Here is an 18,630-nt window from a genome sequence, read left to right as displayed (position 1 = left end):
AAGAGGATATTAAAACCAAACCCGCCCCGACAGCACCAGCTGTGTGTAGCGGTAGCGTGCAAAGGAGCCGTGGGAACTCAAGGTTGCGGCTGGTGGGCCTAAAGGCTGACAAGGCAGACTTGGTGCTGGCACATGGCATTGAGAGCAAAAGGCTCTTTGCCTGGAAAACAGGGGAGGCAGAGGAGCTGGGCAGGGCATAGGGCAGGGGGTCGTTGGGCGGAAGGAGGCATGTTGGTGTGGATTGATGCAGTAGGTTAGGGCCTATGGAAGGAGCCTGTTTCATAGATTTTGAGGCCGGAAGGGGTCACTATGATCATCTGGTCTGACGTCCTCTTGTAGCACAGGCTACGGACCTGCCCCGGTATAATTCCTGGAGCAGATCTTGTCAAGAAACCTCCCATCTTCATAGAACAATGGCCAGCAATGGAGAATTCTAGAAAGGGACGTGTGAGCCTGTGGTAAAAATGCCTGGAATTCGGGGTGGAATTCCGGTTCCCCCGTTTGCTAGAGCACACGCAGCCGTAGTGAAGAGGACCTGGCCATGCTTCAAGAGGCACCAGGAGACTCTTCACACTCTTTCCTCCCTTAGGCAACAGCGAGACGAAGACAGGGAGGAGGACGTCTTCTGGAGAGAGGAGCCTCAGAAGCCCTCCTGGAAATGTCCTGTTAAATCAGCTCTGATCTCTTCAGAAAGTCCCCGTTGCTGGGGACCAGCCCCTGCCTATGCTGCAGGAGAAATTCTGCACTAAGTAGGCTGGGCTAGGTGCTAGGGCCTTATGGCCTCTGGTTTTATGAAGCCACTTAACTCTCCCCTGACACGAGCCCGGCTGTTCCAAGCACATCACCAGTATTTCATTTCCCAGCATCATTGCTCTGGTGCTTTCCAAAGCCCCTTACTAAGGCGGGTGAGTATTACCGTCCCCCTTGTACAGACAGGGATGCTCAGGCAGCGAGAGAGGAAGCAGCCCCACCAAGAAAGCAACCCAGGTCTCCTGTCTCCATCCAATGGGGAATGTGGCTTTTAGGCTTGCACCGTGCCATGCTTTCCAATTCTCCTGCTTCCCCAGCCTCCGACACCCCTCTGCTTGCCCATTCCACCAGAGATGGGCTAGAACGTCCCCATGGGGTTCTGAACTTGCTCTGAGTTTGGGGTTCTTGGGACCTAGGATTCCAGTAAGACAGCAATGTGCTTCTTGAGGCTGCAGGCACGAGCCAAGGAAGAGGGTTGGCCTGGCCCATGTTGACAGCGGATTTGATGCTCGCTGGCTAAACTCCTGAAGCCCTAAGTAGCAAATGCCTGCAAGGCTCGAAGTGGCAGCAGCGCCCCCTGAAGTCACTGGGAGACCAGGTACTCAGCACCTCTGCCAATCAGACCCCAGTTCATTAGCTCCTTTTGTACATGGTGCAGGAGTTAGGAGCTAGACAATCAATTAAAGGCCTGGACACTTAGGCTCAGCTCCTCCAAGGGAGTGAACTGTCTCCACACCTTTGAGGATCTGGCCCTTAGAGATCAGACTCTGTCTCAGCAATAGCAAAGCTGCATCTGCAGCCCACCATGGGGCACAAAGTCACGCGCCCATCCGCATCTCACCCTCACTGGGACTGCAGTGGACGGCCCTAGCGCCAGCTCTGTGTGTACAAGTGTCCACATCAGAGACATCACCACTGCATCTGACACTAAGGGCTTGACTACACATGAAGTTATTCCTGATTAGGTCCGTGTGTAGACGCTCTTATTCCAGATCAAGCATCCTGTCTCCACTGCTGCTACTGCCAGGAGGAATGCTGGCTCCCAGGTTTGCTAGTGCAGATGCAGCCTTGGAGATGAGGATGTAGCAAGGGTTACAAAAGGCATCAGAAGACTCTTCAGACGCTTTCCTCCCTTGTGCAACAGTGAGTGTGCCTTGATTCCGGCTTACCCCTTCCAGGCACGCTTGTTCTGGAATAAGAGTGTCCATATATGGAGTGAATCAGGAACACTTCATTAGGAGCAACTCCATGTGTAGAGAGGGCCAGGTTGGGGACAGCCATGCCTTTTCCCCACTCGAGGGCACCCACGCTTATCAGCAGAGGGAAAGAAACACCGGCCATGTTGACCCAGGACATATAGGCCGACTTCATGATTGCCCATCCAGCACCGTTCTTAAGCATCAAAAGTCTCTCTCACATGCCCCTATCGTGGGAAAGGCCCAGCAGTGTAACCTGAAGACACAACACTGGCCTCAGTTGCCTTGACTTTCTGATATGTAATGTTATACCATAGGCAGGGTTGGGGGGTTCGCTTTGTTTGGCATTTCCTTGGTCTTTGGAAAACAATGTTGTCCTTGTATGGAGAGACTGAGCTGGGTCCCTTTAGATTCAGGCACTTATACAATAACATTCATTATCGTATTTAAATCAGCTCTACATTGCTGGAGACGAAAGAGTCACTATTACCAAGCTCAAACTTTTACAAAGCAAGAGGCAGGCCCCCAAAATCATGAGACTGGCTTACAAATCACGAGATTTAAAAATACTCAATAATACACTTGTGGCTGTGTTTCTTTGTCACCTGGTTTCAGAGCCTTTGGGATAAACTCCCTTCGTGTTTTCAGTAGGGCTGTCGATTAATCGAGTTAACTCATGCGATTAACTCAAAACAATTGCAGTTTTAATCACACTGTTAAACAATAGAATACCAATTGAAATGTATTAAATATGTGTGGATGTTTTTTTACTTTTTCAAATATATTGATTTTAATTGCAACTACAGAATACAAAGTGTACAGTGCACGCTTTATATTATCATTTTTTATTACAGATATTTGCACTGTAAAAATTATAAATTAAAGAAATAGTATTTTTCAGTTCAGCTCATACAAGTACTGTCGTGCAATCTCTATCGTGAAAGTGTAACCTACAAATGTAGATTTTTTTTGTTACATAACTGCACTCAAAAGCAAAACAACGTAAAACTTTAGAGCCTCCAAGTCCACTCAGTCCTACTTCTTGTACAGCCAATCGCTAAGACAAACAAGTTTGTTTACATTTATGGGAGATAACGCTGCCCACTTCTTATTTACATCACCTGACAGTGAGAACAGGTGGTTGCATGGCACTTTTCTACATGGCATTGCAAGATATTTACATGCCAGATATGCTAAACATTCATATGCCCCTTCATACTTCGGCCACCGTTCCAGAGGACATGCTTCCATGTAGACGATACTCATTAAAAAAAAATGCGTTAATTACATTTGTGACTGAACTCCTTGGAGGGAGAATTATATGTCTGTTTTATCCGCATTCTGCCATATGCTTCATGTTCTAGCAATGTCAGATGATGACCCAGCACATATTGTTCGTTTTAAGAACACTTTCACAGCAGATTTGACAAAACGCAAAGAAGGTACCAATGTGAGATTTCTAAAGATAGCTACAGCACTTGACCCAAGGTTTAAAAATCTGAAGTGCCATCCAAAATCTGAGAGAGACGAGGTGTGGCGCATGCTTTCAGAATTCTTAAAAGAGCAACACTCCGATGCGGAAACTACAGAACCCGAACCATCAGAAAAGAAAATCAACCTTCTGTTGGCAGCATCTGACTCAGATATGTAAATGAATAAGTGTCAGTCCACAGTGCTTTGGATTGTTATTGAGCAGAACCCGTCATCAGCATGGACATATGTCCTCTGAAATGGTGGTTGAAGCATGAAGGTACATATGAATCTTTACTGCATCTGGCACATAAATATCTTGCCATGAGAACGCCTGTTCTCACTTTCAGGTGACATTGTAAACAAGAAGCGGGCAACATTGTCTCCTGCAAATGTAAACAAACCTATTTGTCTTAGCAATTGGCTGAACAAGAAATAGGACTGAGTGGACTTGTAGGCTCTGAAGTTTGACATTGTTTTATTTTTGAATGCAGGCATTTTTGTACATAATTCTACATTTGTAAGTTTAACTTTCACGATAAAGAGATCGCACTACAGTACTTGTATTAGATGAATTGAAAAATACTATTTTTTTTTGTTTTTTATAGTGCAAATAGCGATCAAAAAGAAATACAAAGTGAGCACTGTACACTTTGTATTCTGTGTTGTAACTGAAATCAATATATTTGAAAATGTAGAAAACATCCAAAATATTTAAATAAATGGTATTCTCTTATTGTAAACAGCACGATTAATCGTGCGGTTAATTGCGATTAATCTTTTGAATCCCTTGACAGCCCTAGCTTTCAGGCTTTTCTCTGAAATCAGCAGAGCTAGACACTTCCCTTTTTAGGCATGAAAGCTGAGATTTTCCTGCAGTCTCTTGATTCCAGAAGCTGGAGCTTTAAGAAACTAACCAGATGTCGTGAGCCTTGTGGTAAAATCGCAAGAGCTGGCAACAGTGCAACTTCTGGCTGCGCCTCAGGGGTGAATGGGGTGCTGTGGCCGTTTACCAGAGGCAAGAAGCAGCCAGCTCTCACTGCCAGCCAGCTGACAGAGTGTATTCCTCCCACCAGTGCTGAATTCATTAAGTGCAGAATATTTTGCCCCCGCGCCCCATGAAATGTCCTTTCGGATTGGCACTTATCTACACTGACAAGGGACACACTAGTTCAAATAAAGATGTGGATAAAATTAAAGAAGAAAATAGTCAATTGAGATCCTACCTATCCTCCTCTGGTCAGTTTCACCTTGCCTTAAACACAGATACCTGATGCATTGCTAGCTACTCAATCCACCATCCGTATTGCCAAGCCATGGCGCCAGGGGTTCAGATCAGAACAGCTGACATAACTGTATGGATGGACGGCAGGAGTCCAGTCAGGGTGTTGATGAATAAAGCTGTTCCTTAGACAGAATCTTCTCCCCATCCTCCATGAAAATATCGGTTTTCCACCGCGTGGTCCTTGCTCTCATTGGAGTTACAGCTACCGGTGAGATTTGAACAGTAGCCAGCAGGTGGAGCCATTGCACCTCTTTTGGTCCCTCAGTCTGAGCAGAAAAGTGTGTGTGTGTGTGTGTGTGTGTGTGTGTGTGTGTGTGTGTGTGTGTGTTTCTCTGGTGTTGCAGCAAGTCCCTGAAAACTGTGCAACTGCCCAGAAGGAAAATAAAAGGAAACCAAGATGAACCCAGGGTGTTGGCTCCGTGCTGTCCTCGCCTTTGGCGTGTTTAGTTGTTGCTTTCGGGACAGTTCGCAATCGTTCGGGGCCTCCCGCCACCTCGCATTCCCATGAAGATCCAGGAGGGGGCGGATTCCAGGGCGCAAGAGAGTTACCCAGATCTAAGGGAACAAACCAAAGGCACAGAGTTAGGAAGGGGTCTGGGATTGGCACTGACCCACCTAGCACTTGAGACAAAGAGATTCGTTATCTACGTAGGGCTCAAGGTGGGCTCCGTGCTTTCCAGACAGAAGGAGACAATGTTCCTAATCAGAGCAGCTTAAGGCCTCAGTGGGCATGTGGCTTTGCCCTCCTCGCCCTCACTCGCCGTGGGATGCTCCACCCGTTATTTATACTTGAAGGCCCTGACGGAGATCGGGGCCCCATGGTACTGGGTGCTGCATAGACACAGCGTAAGAGACAGTCCCTGCCCCAGAACACTCCCAGACTGAACACACCCAGCAGACAAAGGCCGGAGGGGCGGGACGAGGATCATCCACACTCTACAGAGAGGGAATTGAGGCAGAGAGATTCAGGGGCCGATGGCTCACACAGGCGTCCTTGACAGAGGTGGCCACTGAACCCAGCTCACTGCTCTCGCCACAAGGGCGCTGACGCCCTCACAATGTAAGAGAGACTCTCAGTTTTCATCACCAATCCATTTCCAGCCCTTTTCCTCGGGGGCATGGTGGGGGGCGGGGAGAGCTGGAGTTTGTGACGGGGCACTGCCTCTCCGTGCTGCCCATCCTTGCAGCGGCTGGAACACACACGGCTCCCCATCCCCTGATCACAGCATGGGGGAGCTACCGCTGCTGGGGCCAGGGCTGCTACAAACGCCCTCCCTTCCGACCCCTCTGCTGAACAGCCAATGCAGCCCGAGAGCCAAAGCTTGGCAGGGGAGAGGCAGCTCCCCGCAGCAGATCAGGGCCTGCTCGTCTACACTGAACAGCTTGGCTGGCGTAGCTCTGTCAGTGAGGAGTGTGACAAAATCACACTGCCCAGAGCTGCGCCCACGCCGGCAAAAACTCCCCTACAGACGCTGCTGTGCCAGCAACCGGCCTTGTGCTGGGGGAGCTTCTTTTGTGTGGTCTGAGCTCTGGGGCGACCGCACTCTGGTGACTGTATGAGCCGGATCCCCACGGGGAGGGCTTGCCAGCCTAGCCCTGGGTCGGTATTGCTATACACCAAACCCTTGGCAGTGTAGACAAGACCCTTTCTGGGAGCTTAGACAAGTCACTTCGCACGCCTGATTCCCCCACCTGCTGGTAACAGCTGGTTACTTGTAAGGGTTCTTTGAGATGTGGGTGCAGCCACGCCCCATGCCCGGGGCACCAAAGCTGGAGACTTGCCTAGCAGTACCCCAGGGGCAGCTCTCATTTCCCTCCCCACAGTCCCTTCCAGGGCTCCATAAGGGTGGTGCTCCCCGACCCCCCTCAGTTCCTTCACACCGAAATCCCCATCTGGAGACTCCAATGCAGAGGGGCACAGGGTGGGTCGAGGAACATGTCTGCACCCACATCTCAAAGAACCACCATTACGATACAGACACGTAACTGTCTTTTCTCCTTCGAGTGGCTGCAGACGGGGGTTTCACTCGTGGGACTCTGGGCTCAGAGTCGATCTATGGAGTGAGTGCAGAACTGCCTTCCAAAGTCTGCATCCGATCTCGAGGCCGCGTTGACAGCATCATGTCTAGCAAAAGTACGCAGAGAAGACCACATCGCAACCCTGCAGGTATCGCTAAGAAACGCAGCCGATGTCACCTGAGCGCTCACTGAATGAACCCATTGGAAATGCTCTGCATGGAGACTGGTTGTCTCTGCATCCGCAGAGTAGGACAGTGGCTCTCACCTTTTACAAGCGACCGCCCCCCTTTCAGGGGTCTGATTTGTCTGGCCTCCCCCCAAGTGTCACCTCTCCTAAAAACTACTTGCTAACAAAATCAGACATAAAAAACACAAAAGTGTCACAGCCACTGTGACTGAACAATTGCTGACTTTCTCATTTTTACCATCTAATTATAAAATAAATCAATTGGAATATAAATATTGTACTTACCTTGCAGTGTATAGTACATAGAGCAGTATAAACAAGTCATTGTCTGAAGGAAGTTTTAGTTTGTACTGACTTCGCTCGTGCTTTTTATGTAGCCTGTTGTAAAACTAGGCCAATCTCTAGATGAGTTGATGGACCCCCTGGAAGGCCTCTGTGTACCCCTAGGGGTCCACGTACCCCTGGTTGAGAACCACTGGCATGAGATAAAAAGGTGAGGTGATGAATGAAAAGGCTTAGCCCTTTCTAAATAAAACGCCAAGCACCGCCTGACATCTAGGCTATGTAGCCGCTGCTCCTCTGCACTTGAATGTGATTTGGGAAAAAATAGAGGCAAGTAAATGACCTGATTGCTGTGAAACTGAGATATGACTTTGGATTAAAATTTCCGGTGTGATCTTAAAACCACCTTGTTCTTGAAGAATTGACTGTGTGGAGGATCTGCCATTAAGGCCTGCAACTCACTAACTCTTCCTGCGGATGTTATAGCCACACGGAAGGCCATCTTCTGAGAGAGGCGCGCCCATGAACAAGTTGCTATCAGCTGGAACAGTGGACCCATCAGCGCCGCCAGGACCGTGTTAAGGTCCCGCAATGGGACCGTTTCTTTCATCAGTGGAAAAAGAGTGAGGTCATGTCTTTTATTGGACCGACTTCTGTTGGCGAGAGAGACAAGCTTTCAAATTTACGCACAGCTCTTCTTCAGGTCGCTCTGTGTAAACTCAAAAGCTTGTCTCTCTCGCCAACAGAAGTTAGTCCAACAAAAGATATTTCTTCACCCACCTTGTCTCTCTAATATCCTGGGACCATCAAGGCTACATCAACACTGCATACAGCGGGAGGAAAAAGACAGATAATACCTTTAAAACTGCTCATCACCATAGGGTCTGAGAATTCCTTGCATGGGAGGATGGAAAGCCGAGAGCGCCTCCAAGTGAAACGTCAGGGATCTCGGACTGAAGCCTGACAATTTCAAACGCAGCACCTACTCCACAAGGTCCTGAGTCTGCAGTAACATAGGCTGGATTTGCTTGGACAAATGAGACCGCCTGCCTGCAAATAGCCGGGGCATAGATATGACAATGACAACAGACTGCCTAGCCGCATTTGACCAAAAGTAGGCGCAGAAGGCTTCCTCCTCCGTGATTTGTGCCTGCCTCGCAGTGTAGGACGACTGACAGAAATATTGCTGAGGACGACATTGCTGCTGTTGTTGCTGTTGGTTCCCAGAATGCCATCTCTTTGCAGCCTGGATATAAATTCCCGATGAGCATCGGGTGACCCGGGAACCTTTGAAAGAGTGTAATGGCTCATCAGTTCTCTCTGAGGGTAAGAGGTGACCATCAAACGACAAGTTCTCTCTGCTTTGCTGGGTCTCGGGCGCTACACCAGAGTTTTGTAACCATGACATTCTTCACATCGTTACAGCCGAGGCCACGCCAGGGCGGATGTCTTGGCCACTAAATAACATTCCATAATGAAGGACTTGAACCCCTCCCTGGAGGATTCTGGTAACTTGTCCACAAATTTGGACATAGTGTCCCAGTTCACAAAATCGTATTTTGATAACAGACCTTGCTGGTTTGCAATGCGCATCGGCAAGAAGACTTTTCTCCCCATCAGATCTAGCCTTTTGGACTCTTTTTCTTTAGACACAGCTTTATATCCACCCTGTTTCACTCACTCATTTGCTGCTGTCACAACCAGGGAATTTGGAGCTGGGTGGGTGAAAAAGGATTCAAAGCCTTGCATTGGCACATAACATCTCTTCTTATGACTGCCATAAAGTGTACAAAGTTCTTTAAACAACTACGACTTAAAAGCCTCACCCTGATCTGTCAGCATGTTCACTGGGTACCCAATACGGCTTTACAGACTGTGTCCAGAAGACCTGAACCATAGTCTGCACTGACAAATCCTTCACAGGAATTGCCACCACAAATGTTGTGTAATGATCAGTCATGACAAGCACATAGGTAATTCTGATTTTAAATGATCTAACATCACCATTGCTATCAGTAGCATGCAAGGAGGTTCTATCAAAACTACCAGCTTTATTTTTTAAGTTACATATTTCACATTTCTGACACCACTGGACAATGTCCTCCTTCATTCCAATCCAACAGAACCTCTTTCTCAAGTTTGGTTCTGTCTCTTTATCTCCAAAATGTCCAAACGCATTGTGATAAGCTTCTAATACCGTCCTTACACTCTGTCTGGGCAAGACAATCTGTATCATCTCCTCCTTAGAGTCAGAATCTATAACCTTCCTTACCAACCTCCCATTCTCTTGGAGATATTTTTGTTGTCTCTGCAGTTTCACAACCTTAGCTGGTAACTTTTCCCAGCAATCAACCATCAGCACTCGATCTTTTCTTAGATGCCTTCTTAATTCCCGCGTTACCAGACTCCATAACTGAATTTCCGTCCACAAATCTTGACGTATGTCAAGTTCTATCTCTTCATTCCCAACCACATGATTAGCAATAAACCTGGCTCTCTCTATAGGAACATTCAGAAACAGAGGCATTTCCAAATCCTCCTTTTCATCTGAGTCTTCATTTATAATCACCTTTTGTGGCAGCCTAGACAATACATCAGCATTTACATTAATACTGTAATATATTTGTATTTGATGGTGAAGTTATAATTGACCAGACAAGAAGCCCACGGTTGTTCCAATGCCCCTAGTTTGCCAGTTTGCAAATATGTCGATGGGTTGTTATCTGTAAACACTTCAAATGAGGTTGCTGTAAAATAATGCTGAAACTTTCCCATTACTGCCCAGGCTAATTCCGAGAATTCCAACCGGAGTGAACTGTATTTCTCATCATTTCTTTGAGATCCCTTTAAGCTCCAGCGTTCGTCAGCAGTCGCTCGCTCGCTCCCTACCATCTTGCTCTTGAGCAAGGGGGGCTCCCTATCCTTTGCTGCTGGCATCTATATATACTAGTCTAGAAGGTAGTTTATAAACTGGATATGCCAGGACGGGGCTAAGGATGGAGAGATTTCGATTCTTCAAACGCTGCTTGGCACTCTGCTCTCCATTTTAGCTGGGCAGCTTTAGAAATGTTCTTATCTCCAGTGTTTCTTAACAATCCAGGTAATGGCCAAGCAACTTTAGCTAAGTCCTTAATAAATCAACAATATTCATCAACAAATCGTAAGAACTACCAGACGTCTTGTACCGTGGCAGGTATGGGCCACTCCTCTGTCATTCTCAGTTTCTCGGTAACAGGAGCGACCTGTGCCACAGACACTGTGTGTCCCAAATTGTTCACATTTTCTTTTAGGAAATGATGTTTCGAAGGTTTTACTTTTAATCCATCTTGTGTGAATCTATCAAACACCATGTCCAAGTGTTGCAAACGTCCCTCAAAGGACTTTGAATACACAGTGATGTCATGGAGACATAATCAAATGGTATCAAAGTTCTCAGAGTCTTGACAATGCTCCACCCATCTCTGAAAAGTCCCTGGAACATTACAGAGTCCTTCTTGTAAATTCAGGAAGTCCCATGGGTGTCACACAGGTGGGTTTTTTCTTGATCTTCTGGTGCCACTGGAATTGTCCAGTATCCACTTACTAAACTGATAGTAGAGAAGAAACTTGCTGACTTTCATGCCACTAAGGAATCTTCCGTTCTAGGTATAGGTGTCCTTATGGGTGACCTGATTCAATTTTCAGTAATCTACACAAAAGCGCAGTTTCCCATCTTTTGTCTGAACTAGCACAATGGGCACAGCCCATGAACGATGACGCTCTTTTATTACATTAGCTTCCAAATCTCTTTTATCATTTCCTTCACCAGCCGATACAGAGCTAGAGCAACTGGTTGAAATCAGCCCTAATTGGAGGATGTCCCCCTGTGGGCACAGTGCGCTGTATTTGGGTGGCCCACCCAAAATCTAAAAGATGTTGCAAGGAAGCTATTCCATGTTCCTTAATCATTTGTACTAACCTTTCTACCTGCTTTGCAGATGCTGAAGGCATTCCCAAGTCTACTTCCTTTGTCCATACGTATGGATCTATCTCACCATCCTGGATCACTGTCTGCAGATGTCCCACTTCCCCAAACTGTTCATTGAGCACTAAATTGTCTTCCCAATCTATGCATACCAGACGCCCAACCACCTGATTTCTATATAGCGTCACAGGTCTGGCCACATAATTCAGTATCCTAATTGGTACTAATCCTTTTTCCGTTGCCACTGTTGTGGGAGCTCCCTACTTTATCCCAGCAAGGTTCCAGTAAAGAAATAAAACCAACTTTTGTTTTACAAATGAGACAGGTTTCCATATTAGGGTGCAGCTTGATGGGATGCACATCTGCTATTCTCACTTATTGACTGGCAACGTTTTCATAGCTTTCTTATACTGCATGTTGAATCACAGTCTGCCGGACCTTCTTGTAATAACTGGGGAGCTGCTGCTCTGACCCTAATACTTGAAACAACGCCTCATAACTGTTGCAGGAGGCTCCTACCTATGACTACTGGGGGGTAAATAATCACGGTTGACATTGCTAATGAAAATACCCTGATCTGGATGTTTAGAAGTTCCAATGTGAGCTTCAGCTTCCATTTAGCCTGCACATGAGATACCCAAACCACTTCCTGCTACCGATTTCACCCTGTTCTTGGTAGTTGACAACCCCTCTTGAGTCCAATGTTTCCTAAAATGTCAGCTCTGCAAGGTGGTGACTTGAGACCCGCTATTTAGCAAGGCCCACATTTCTATCCAATTAATCTTAACCAACACCGTTGGGCACCTTCCCACAGCAGTAGCCTGCCCTTTAATGTCATTCAGGTCTGCCCTCTGTCTCCCCAAGCTCTGAGCCTATTCTCAGACATGCATCTCCTTGCCACATGTCCCACCTCACTGCATCTTCTGCAAATAGGATTGCCATCATGACCAAACTTACCAGTTGTCCTATGCCCTGTGTTCCTACTCCTTGTGACCCACTGGATGACAAACCTCGGCTTAAACTAACAATGTAACTATTACTAGGGTGACCAGGTGTCCGGTTTTCGACCGGAACGCTTGGTCGAAAAAGGACACTGGCGGCTCTGGTAAGCACTGCTGACCGGGCTTTTAAAAGTCTGGTTGGCAGGCTGACCTGGCTTTTAAAAGTCCAGTTGGCAGTATTATGGAGCTAAGGCAGGTAGTCCTGTCCTGGCTCCGCGCTGTGCCCTGGAAGCATCCAGCAGGTCTGGCTCCTAGCTGGGGGGGCCCACGGGGCTCCACGTGCTGCCCTCGCTCCAAGCACTGGCTCTGCACTCCCATTGGCCAGGAACCACAGCCAACGGGAGCTGTGGGGGTGGTGCATGCGGGTGAGAGCAGCACGCAGAACCGCCTGCCGCGCCTCCGCCTAGGAGCTGGACCTACTGGCCGCTTCCGGGGTGCAGCGCGGAGTCAGGACAGGCAGGAAGCCTTCCTTAGCCCCGCTGCGCCACTGACCGCGAGCTGCCCGAGGTAAGCCCGCACCCCAACCCTGAGCCCCAACCCCCTGCCACAGCCCTGAGTCCTCCTGCACTCCAAACCCCTCATTCCCGGCCCCATCCCAGATCCTGAATCCCCAGATGGAGCCCTCACCCCCCCTTCACCCCAACCCCCTGCCCCAGCCTAAAGCCCTCCTGCCACACCCTGAACCCCTCTGCCACACACCCCAGCCTGGAGCCCCCTCCTGCACCCCAAACTCCTCATACCCATCCCCTCCCCAGACCCCGCACCCCCAGCCAGAGCCCTCATCCCTCCCACACCTGAACCCCCCTGCCTCAGCCCAGAGTCCCCTCCCACACCCTGAACCCCTCATTTCTGGCCCCACCCTGTAGGCCGCACGCCCTCCCATTAGAGCCCTCACCCCTCCCACACTCCAACCCTCTGTCCCAGCCCAGTGAAAGGGAGTGACAGTGGGGGAGAGTGAGCCACCGAGGGAAGGGGAATGTAGTGAGTGGGAAGCAGGGCCTTGGAGAAGGGGCAGGGAAGGGGCGGTGCCTCAGGGAAGGGGCGGGGCTAGGGTGTTTGGTTTTATGCGATTAGAAAGTTGGCAACCCTAACTATTAGCTGGTGGTTGAGGTAGGCTGTTAGCCCGATATGGGGACTAGCCACCAGAGGGACATGGCACACACATTTCATACTCCTCCCAACAGGGGTCGCCCACCCAGAGCAGCATCTGGGGCCCACAAGAGTTGAAGTCCCACTTGGCTGAAAGGAGTAACTCCGTTAGGTGATAGCAATAGTAGGCTGTTATCCTCTATGCAGTGCAGACATCAGATGAGACACAATGCACACGTTTCAGGTGTGTCACACAAGTTACCTGAGTTTGCCACTTATACCTATTTCCTGACCACCCAGCGTACTGCTTACACAACAGCTTCTGTGATGCTGGGTTTGGCCCAGGCATGTCTCTGGGGGGCCGAGCACAAGGGGGGGAGACAGTTATGAGGGAGCAACGCCACTAGGGTCAATGCAAACAGCTTCAGGAAGGGGGGTGTTTTCCACACACAGCGAACAAGCAGAGCCGGTCTGTTTGAAGGGCTTATCGCATTAAGGAAAATAACAAGAAAGAACGAATGTGACATCTCCCCGAGAGAGCGCAGTGTATGCGTCCCTGTTCTGGAGCATGCTGCGGCTGACCACAAAACGGCACTGCCAGCCAGCAGTGGAATGGCCAAGGCCACCAACAACCAAGTCATAGCAGTTACAGAGCTGCGTGCACTGTGGGAAAACAGTCTGGAAGGTGCACAGCTCTCCACAGACACACAGCAGATACACACGGCTTCTAGTCTAGGTACTTATACCACAGCTCCAGAGCACCTCCTAACCTTGAGTGCATTTATCCTCACAATCCCCACTGAGAGGCCGGGAAGTGCTATTAACCCCAGTGTACAGATGGGGAATTGAGGCACAGGGAGACAAAGCAACTTGCCCAAGGGTACACAGGGGTAGAGCAGAGACTTGAACTCCCAAGTCCTAGGCTAGTGCCTGAACCAATGGACCATCCTGCTTCACCAGGCCGTGTAACATCCCGCTGCAGTTTAGCAGTTAGGGCAGGGGAACTGGGCTCTCTTTCTGGTCCTGCCACTGACTTAAGGCAAGTCCTCTATTACTAGTAATGATAATAATTAAGGCTAAGATTTTGTCATGGGTATTTTCAGACACGGACCTATGCCTGGGAGCTGCTCCAGCTCCGAGGACCGACCCAGCTGCCGGGGACTGACCCAGCCACCGGGACTGCTCCAGCCCCGGCCACTGCTCCTGCAGCCAGGGCTGAAGCCGAAGCAGTCACGGAGCTCTGTGAAAGTCATGGAATCTGTGACTTCCATGACCAAATCGTACCCTTAATAATAATCATGGTTATTACAATAGTGCCTAAGGACCACCCACACTCGGGACCCCATTGCACTGGGTGTTGTACAGAGTAGTAGACATTAGGGTTACCATATTTCAGCAAGCAAAAAAGAGGACGGGAGGAGCCCCGCCCTAGCCCCGCCCCTGCCCCTCCCACTTCCCGCCCCCCCTGACCTCCCAACCCTCCCCCCGTTCCTTGTCCCCTGACTGCCCCCTCCTGGGACCCCTGCCCCTAACTGCCCCCCAGGACTCCACTCCCTATCTAAGCCTCCCTGCCTCTTGTCCCCTGACTGCCCCAACCCTTATCCACACACCCACCCCCAGACAGACCCCTGGGACTCCCACGCCCCATCCAACCACTCCCCACCCCCTGACAGCCCCCCCCGAACTCCCAACCCATCTAAACCCCTCTGCTCCCTGTCCCCTGACTGCTCCGATCCCTCTCCCCACTCCTGCCCCCTGACAGCCCCCCCAGAACTCCCAACCCCTCTAAACCCCTCTGCTCCCTGTCCCCTGACTGCTCCGATCCCTCTCCCCACTCCTGCCCCCTGACAGCCCCCCCCAGAACTCGCAACCCATCTAAACCCCTCTGCTCCCTGTCCCCTGACTGCTCCGATCCATCTCCCCACCCCTGCCACCTGACAGCCCCCCCCAGAACTCCCAACCCATCTAAACCCCTCTGCTCCCTGTCCCCTGACTGCTCCGATCCCTCTCCACACTCCTGCCCCCTGACAGCCCCCCCCCAGAACTCCCAGCCCCCTACCCCCCGCTCCTTGTCCCCTGACTGCCCCCTCCTGGGACCCCTGCTCCTAACTGCCCTCCAGAACCCCACCCCCTACCTAAGCCTCCCTGTTCCTTGTACCCTAACTGCCCCCTCCTAAGACCCCCCCCAACTGCCCCCCAGGACCCTACCCCCTACCTGTACCCTGACTGCCCAAAACTTTCTCCACCCCCCCCCAAAAGCCCCCCCCGTTTCTTGACTGCCCCCTCCAGAACCTTCCTGCCCCCGGTCCCCCTTACCCTGCTGCTCAGAACAGGGTGTTGGGCTCTGTGCAGCCGAGCCGGACACGTGGCTGCGCTTCCCAGCACAACAAAACCCGGTCCCTGGCCCTGCACAACAAAACCCGGTCCCTGGCCCTGCACAGTGCTGCCGGACCGGGCTGCAGGAGAGGCCAACTCAGAATGCAGGGCGGCTCCGGCTCCTCTACAGCTGCTCAGGAGTCCAGCCCGGGATTTTTCTGCAGCCCTCCCAGCCGCTCGCTCTGCTCTGCCGGGGGAGGGGGAAATCCCGGACATTGTGAGTGCTTTACAAATTCCCCCGGGACGCTATTTTTAGCGCGAAAAGGAGGACATGTCCGGGTAAATCCGGACGAATGGTAACCCTAGTAGACATTCCCTGCCGCAAAGAGCTTACAGTCTAAATAGATCACCTAGCCTGTCTTTCCCCACCTGGACAAGGAGGAGATATCAATACTCACCTCCTACCAGGGTTATCAGGGGGGTTGGTTACTTACCATCTTTACAGAGCTTCAATACCTAGCCACAGTCTAAGGCCACGTCTACACTACCAGCTGTGGGCCGTGTTCAGCTGCCGAGGTTTGTATATTGCTCAGGGGCCTGCAAACTGCACCTACTCACCAGCAGTGCTTGTGTTGATGCAAAGTGTGGTGCACCACAAGTACGTATCCCAGTGTGCCGCATGCCACTTTCTGGTGCAATGCCTTCTGGGAAATGATTTGCAAAATGTGTTGTAGGATAATACTGACTCGCCCAGGGATCTTTGGGAGCGAGGGGTCAAGTTTCCAGCATGCGACTTTCTCCATCCCATAATGCCAATACTGACTCGCCCAGGGATCTCTGGGAGCGAGGGGTCAAGTTTCCAGCATGCGACTTTCTCCATCCCATAATGCCACCCATAACCCATAATTTTGACTTATTTATTTTTTTAAATCCCACATATCTGCAAGGCATTTTTAGTATCCAACATCTCCGATAGACGCATGGAGCCCACACAGCTCTGCACTATTCGCATGAACATTGCACATACACGGTGCACGGTGCTCCTGTATTTGCAGACCTGCAGGAAGTACCACAACTTCCAGGGACATGAGGATGTCTTCAAGGACAGTTTGTGGAGGGACACTGCGAAAACCAATTCAAGATTTTTGGTGGTGTTCATGGAGCAGTTGCAGACAGTGGAGCGCTGCTTCTGGGCCCGAGAAATGAGCACATCTGGTGGGATCACATCATAACGCAGGTTTGGGATGTCAAGCAGAGGCTGCAGAACTTTCAGACGCGAAAGGCCACATTCCTGGACCTGTGTGCCACGCTCACTCCAGGTCTCCAGTGCATGGACACCGGAATGAGAATTGCATTGGCAGTGGAGAAGCAAGTGGCAATTGTACTCTGGAAGCTTGCAATGCTGGATTGCTATTGGTCAGCAAGAAATAATTTTGAAGTTGGAAAATCCACTGTGGGGACGGTTGACATGCAAATGTAGAGGGCCATTAATCATCTTCTACTATGCAAGACTGTAACTCTCTGCAACGTGCAGGACGGATTTGCACCCAAATTGTGGTAGGGTGATTGATCATAGAATATCAGGGTTGGAAGGGACCTTAGGAGGTCATCTAGTCCAACCAGGTGCTCAAAGCCAGACCCAGCCCCAGATCCCTAAATGGGCCCCTCAAGGATTGAACTCACAATGCTGCGTTTAGCAGGCCAATGCTCAAGCCACTGAGCTATCCCTCCCTCCTGGAGGGATATGCATGGCACACATCTCTCTATTTTGGCACCAGCCCACCTTGCCACAGAGTATATCGACAGAAAGAGCTATTTTTCTCTGGTTATGCAAGTGTCGGTGGATCACTGGGGATGCTTCACCGACAACAGTGTGGCTGGTGAGGGAAGGGGCATGACACTCACATCTTTAAGAACACAAGACTTCAGAAAGCTGCAAGAAGGGCCATTCTTTCCTGACCGTCAGATTACCATTGGTGATACTGATATGCCAATAGTGATTCTGGAGTCATACACTGGCCATCTTGACAGCACCAAGGAAATATTCAACTCTTGGCTCAGCAGGTGCAGAATTGCAGTCAAATGTGCTCTTGGTAGATTGACGGGACGCTGGTGGTGTTCACTCACTTGTTTGGATCTCCATGAGAAAAACATCCATGCCTGTTGTGTCCTGAATAATATCTGTGAGGCAAACGGGGAAAAACTACCACCAAGGTTCAGGTGGAGCAGACGTCTCTGACTTTGAAGAGCCAGACACCGAGGTCATTAGAAGAGCTGAACGTGGAGCTATCCAGGTGAGGAAACAGTACTTTAATGGTCAGCCCCAGGAGCGTTCTCTGCTGGAGTTTCTCTGGGAGCTTTGGGTACTGCTAAGGATTGTGCAGGGCTTGCTGTACATTGATAAAAATGACTGGGTGTTTTCCCAAAGCTATGAATTCTGTGGTGCTTGGTGTGGATTTACAAGTGCCATTTGCTTTGACGATCACTATGTATTTGGCAATATTTGTTATGAACTAATAAAGATAATTTGATTCTCCAAAAATAGAACTTTATTGAGCGGGGGAAAACGGCGTGGAAAATCAATGTGCACAAAAAACCCAGAGGCAATGTTACACAAATTTTTAACAAGCTTAATGGGGTGAACATTTAAAACTAGAAAGGCAGTAAACATTTATGTCCATCTGAGTAACAAATGTAGGCCGTTGTGGCTACACAGCTGTGGTTCTTGCAGGTCACTGTATGTGAAGCTGTGGTTTTCCTTGCTGTCCCCAGCATCGAGTGGTAGGAGTAAGGATGTGCCCTACCATGCTATCGTTGGGGAGTGTGGAGTTCTCCAAGGACTGTAAAGGGTGAGGAGTCCAGGATTTTTGGACCCGTAGGTCAACCAGGGTCTGCAGCATTTGGGTTTGCTGCCTGAGAAGACCCATTATGTCTTGGTGCATCTCCTTCTCCTTTTCCAGCTGGGAGTCCTGGGCCTTTCTCCTGTCCTTTCTGGCTTTCTCCAGGCTGTTGGTCATATTGGCCCTCCAACCTCACGGTGTGATGGAGCACTGGCTTGCAGAATCTCACAG

The 18,630-nt window shown here is 49.8% G+C and overlaps 1 protein-coding gene across 1 annotated transcript in view; it reads right to left on the bottom strand.

Annotated features, from left to right (window-relative positions):
• Window positions 1-4,095: 4,095 nt before the first annotated feature.
• Window positions 4,096-18,630, bottom strand: part of NKAIN1 (sodium/potassium transporting ATPase interacting 1) — a 205,078-nt gene continuing 190,543 nt past the window's right edge. Inside the window, exon 7 of the mRNA XM_054011940.1 lies at window positions 4,096-5,256. Within this exon, the coding sequence (XP_053867915.1) occupies window positions 5,247-5,256 (10 nt within the window). The 3' untranslated portion in view covers window positions 4,096-5,246. The remainder of the gene's footprint in view (window positions 5,257-18,630) is intronic.

The sequence above is a fragment of the Malaclemys terrapin genome, chromosome 22 (genome assembly GCF_027887155.1).
Source record: "Malaclemys terrapin pileata isolate rMalTer1 chromosome 22, rMalTer1.hap1, whole genome shotgun sequence".
Lineage (NCBI taxonomy): Eukaryota > Metazoa > Chordata > Testudines > Emydidae > Malaclemys > Malaclemys terrapin.
Note: the sequence above shows the minus strand (reverse complement) of the source record. Positions and strands in the feature narration are given on the sequence as shown.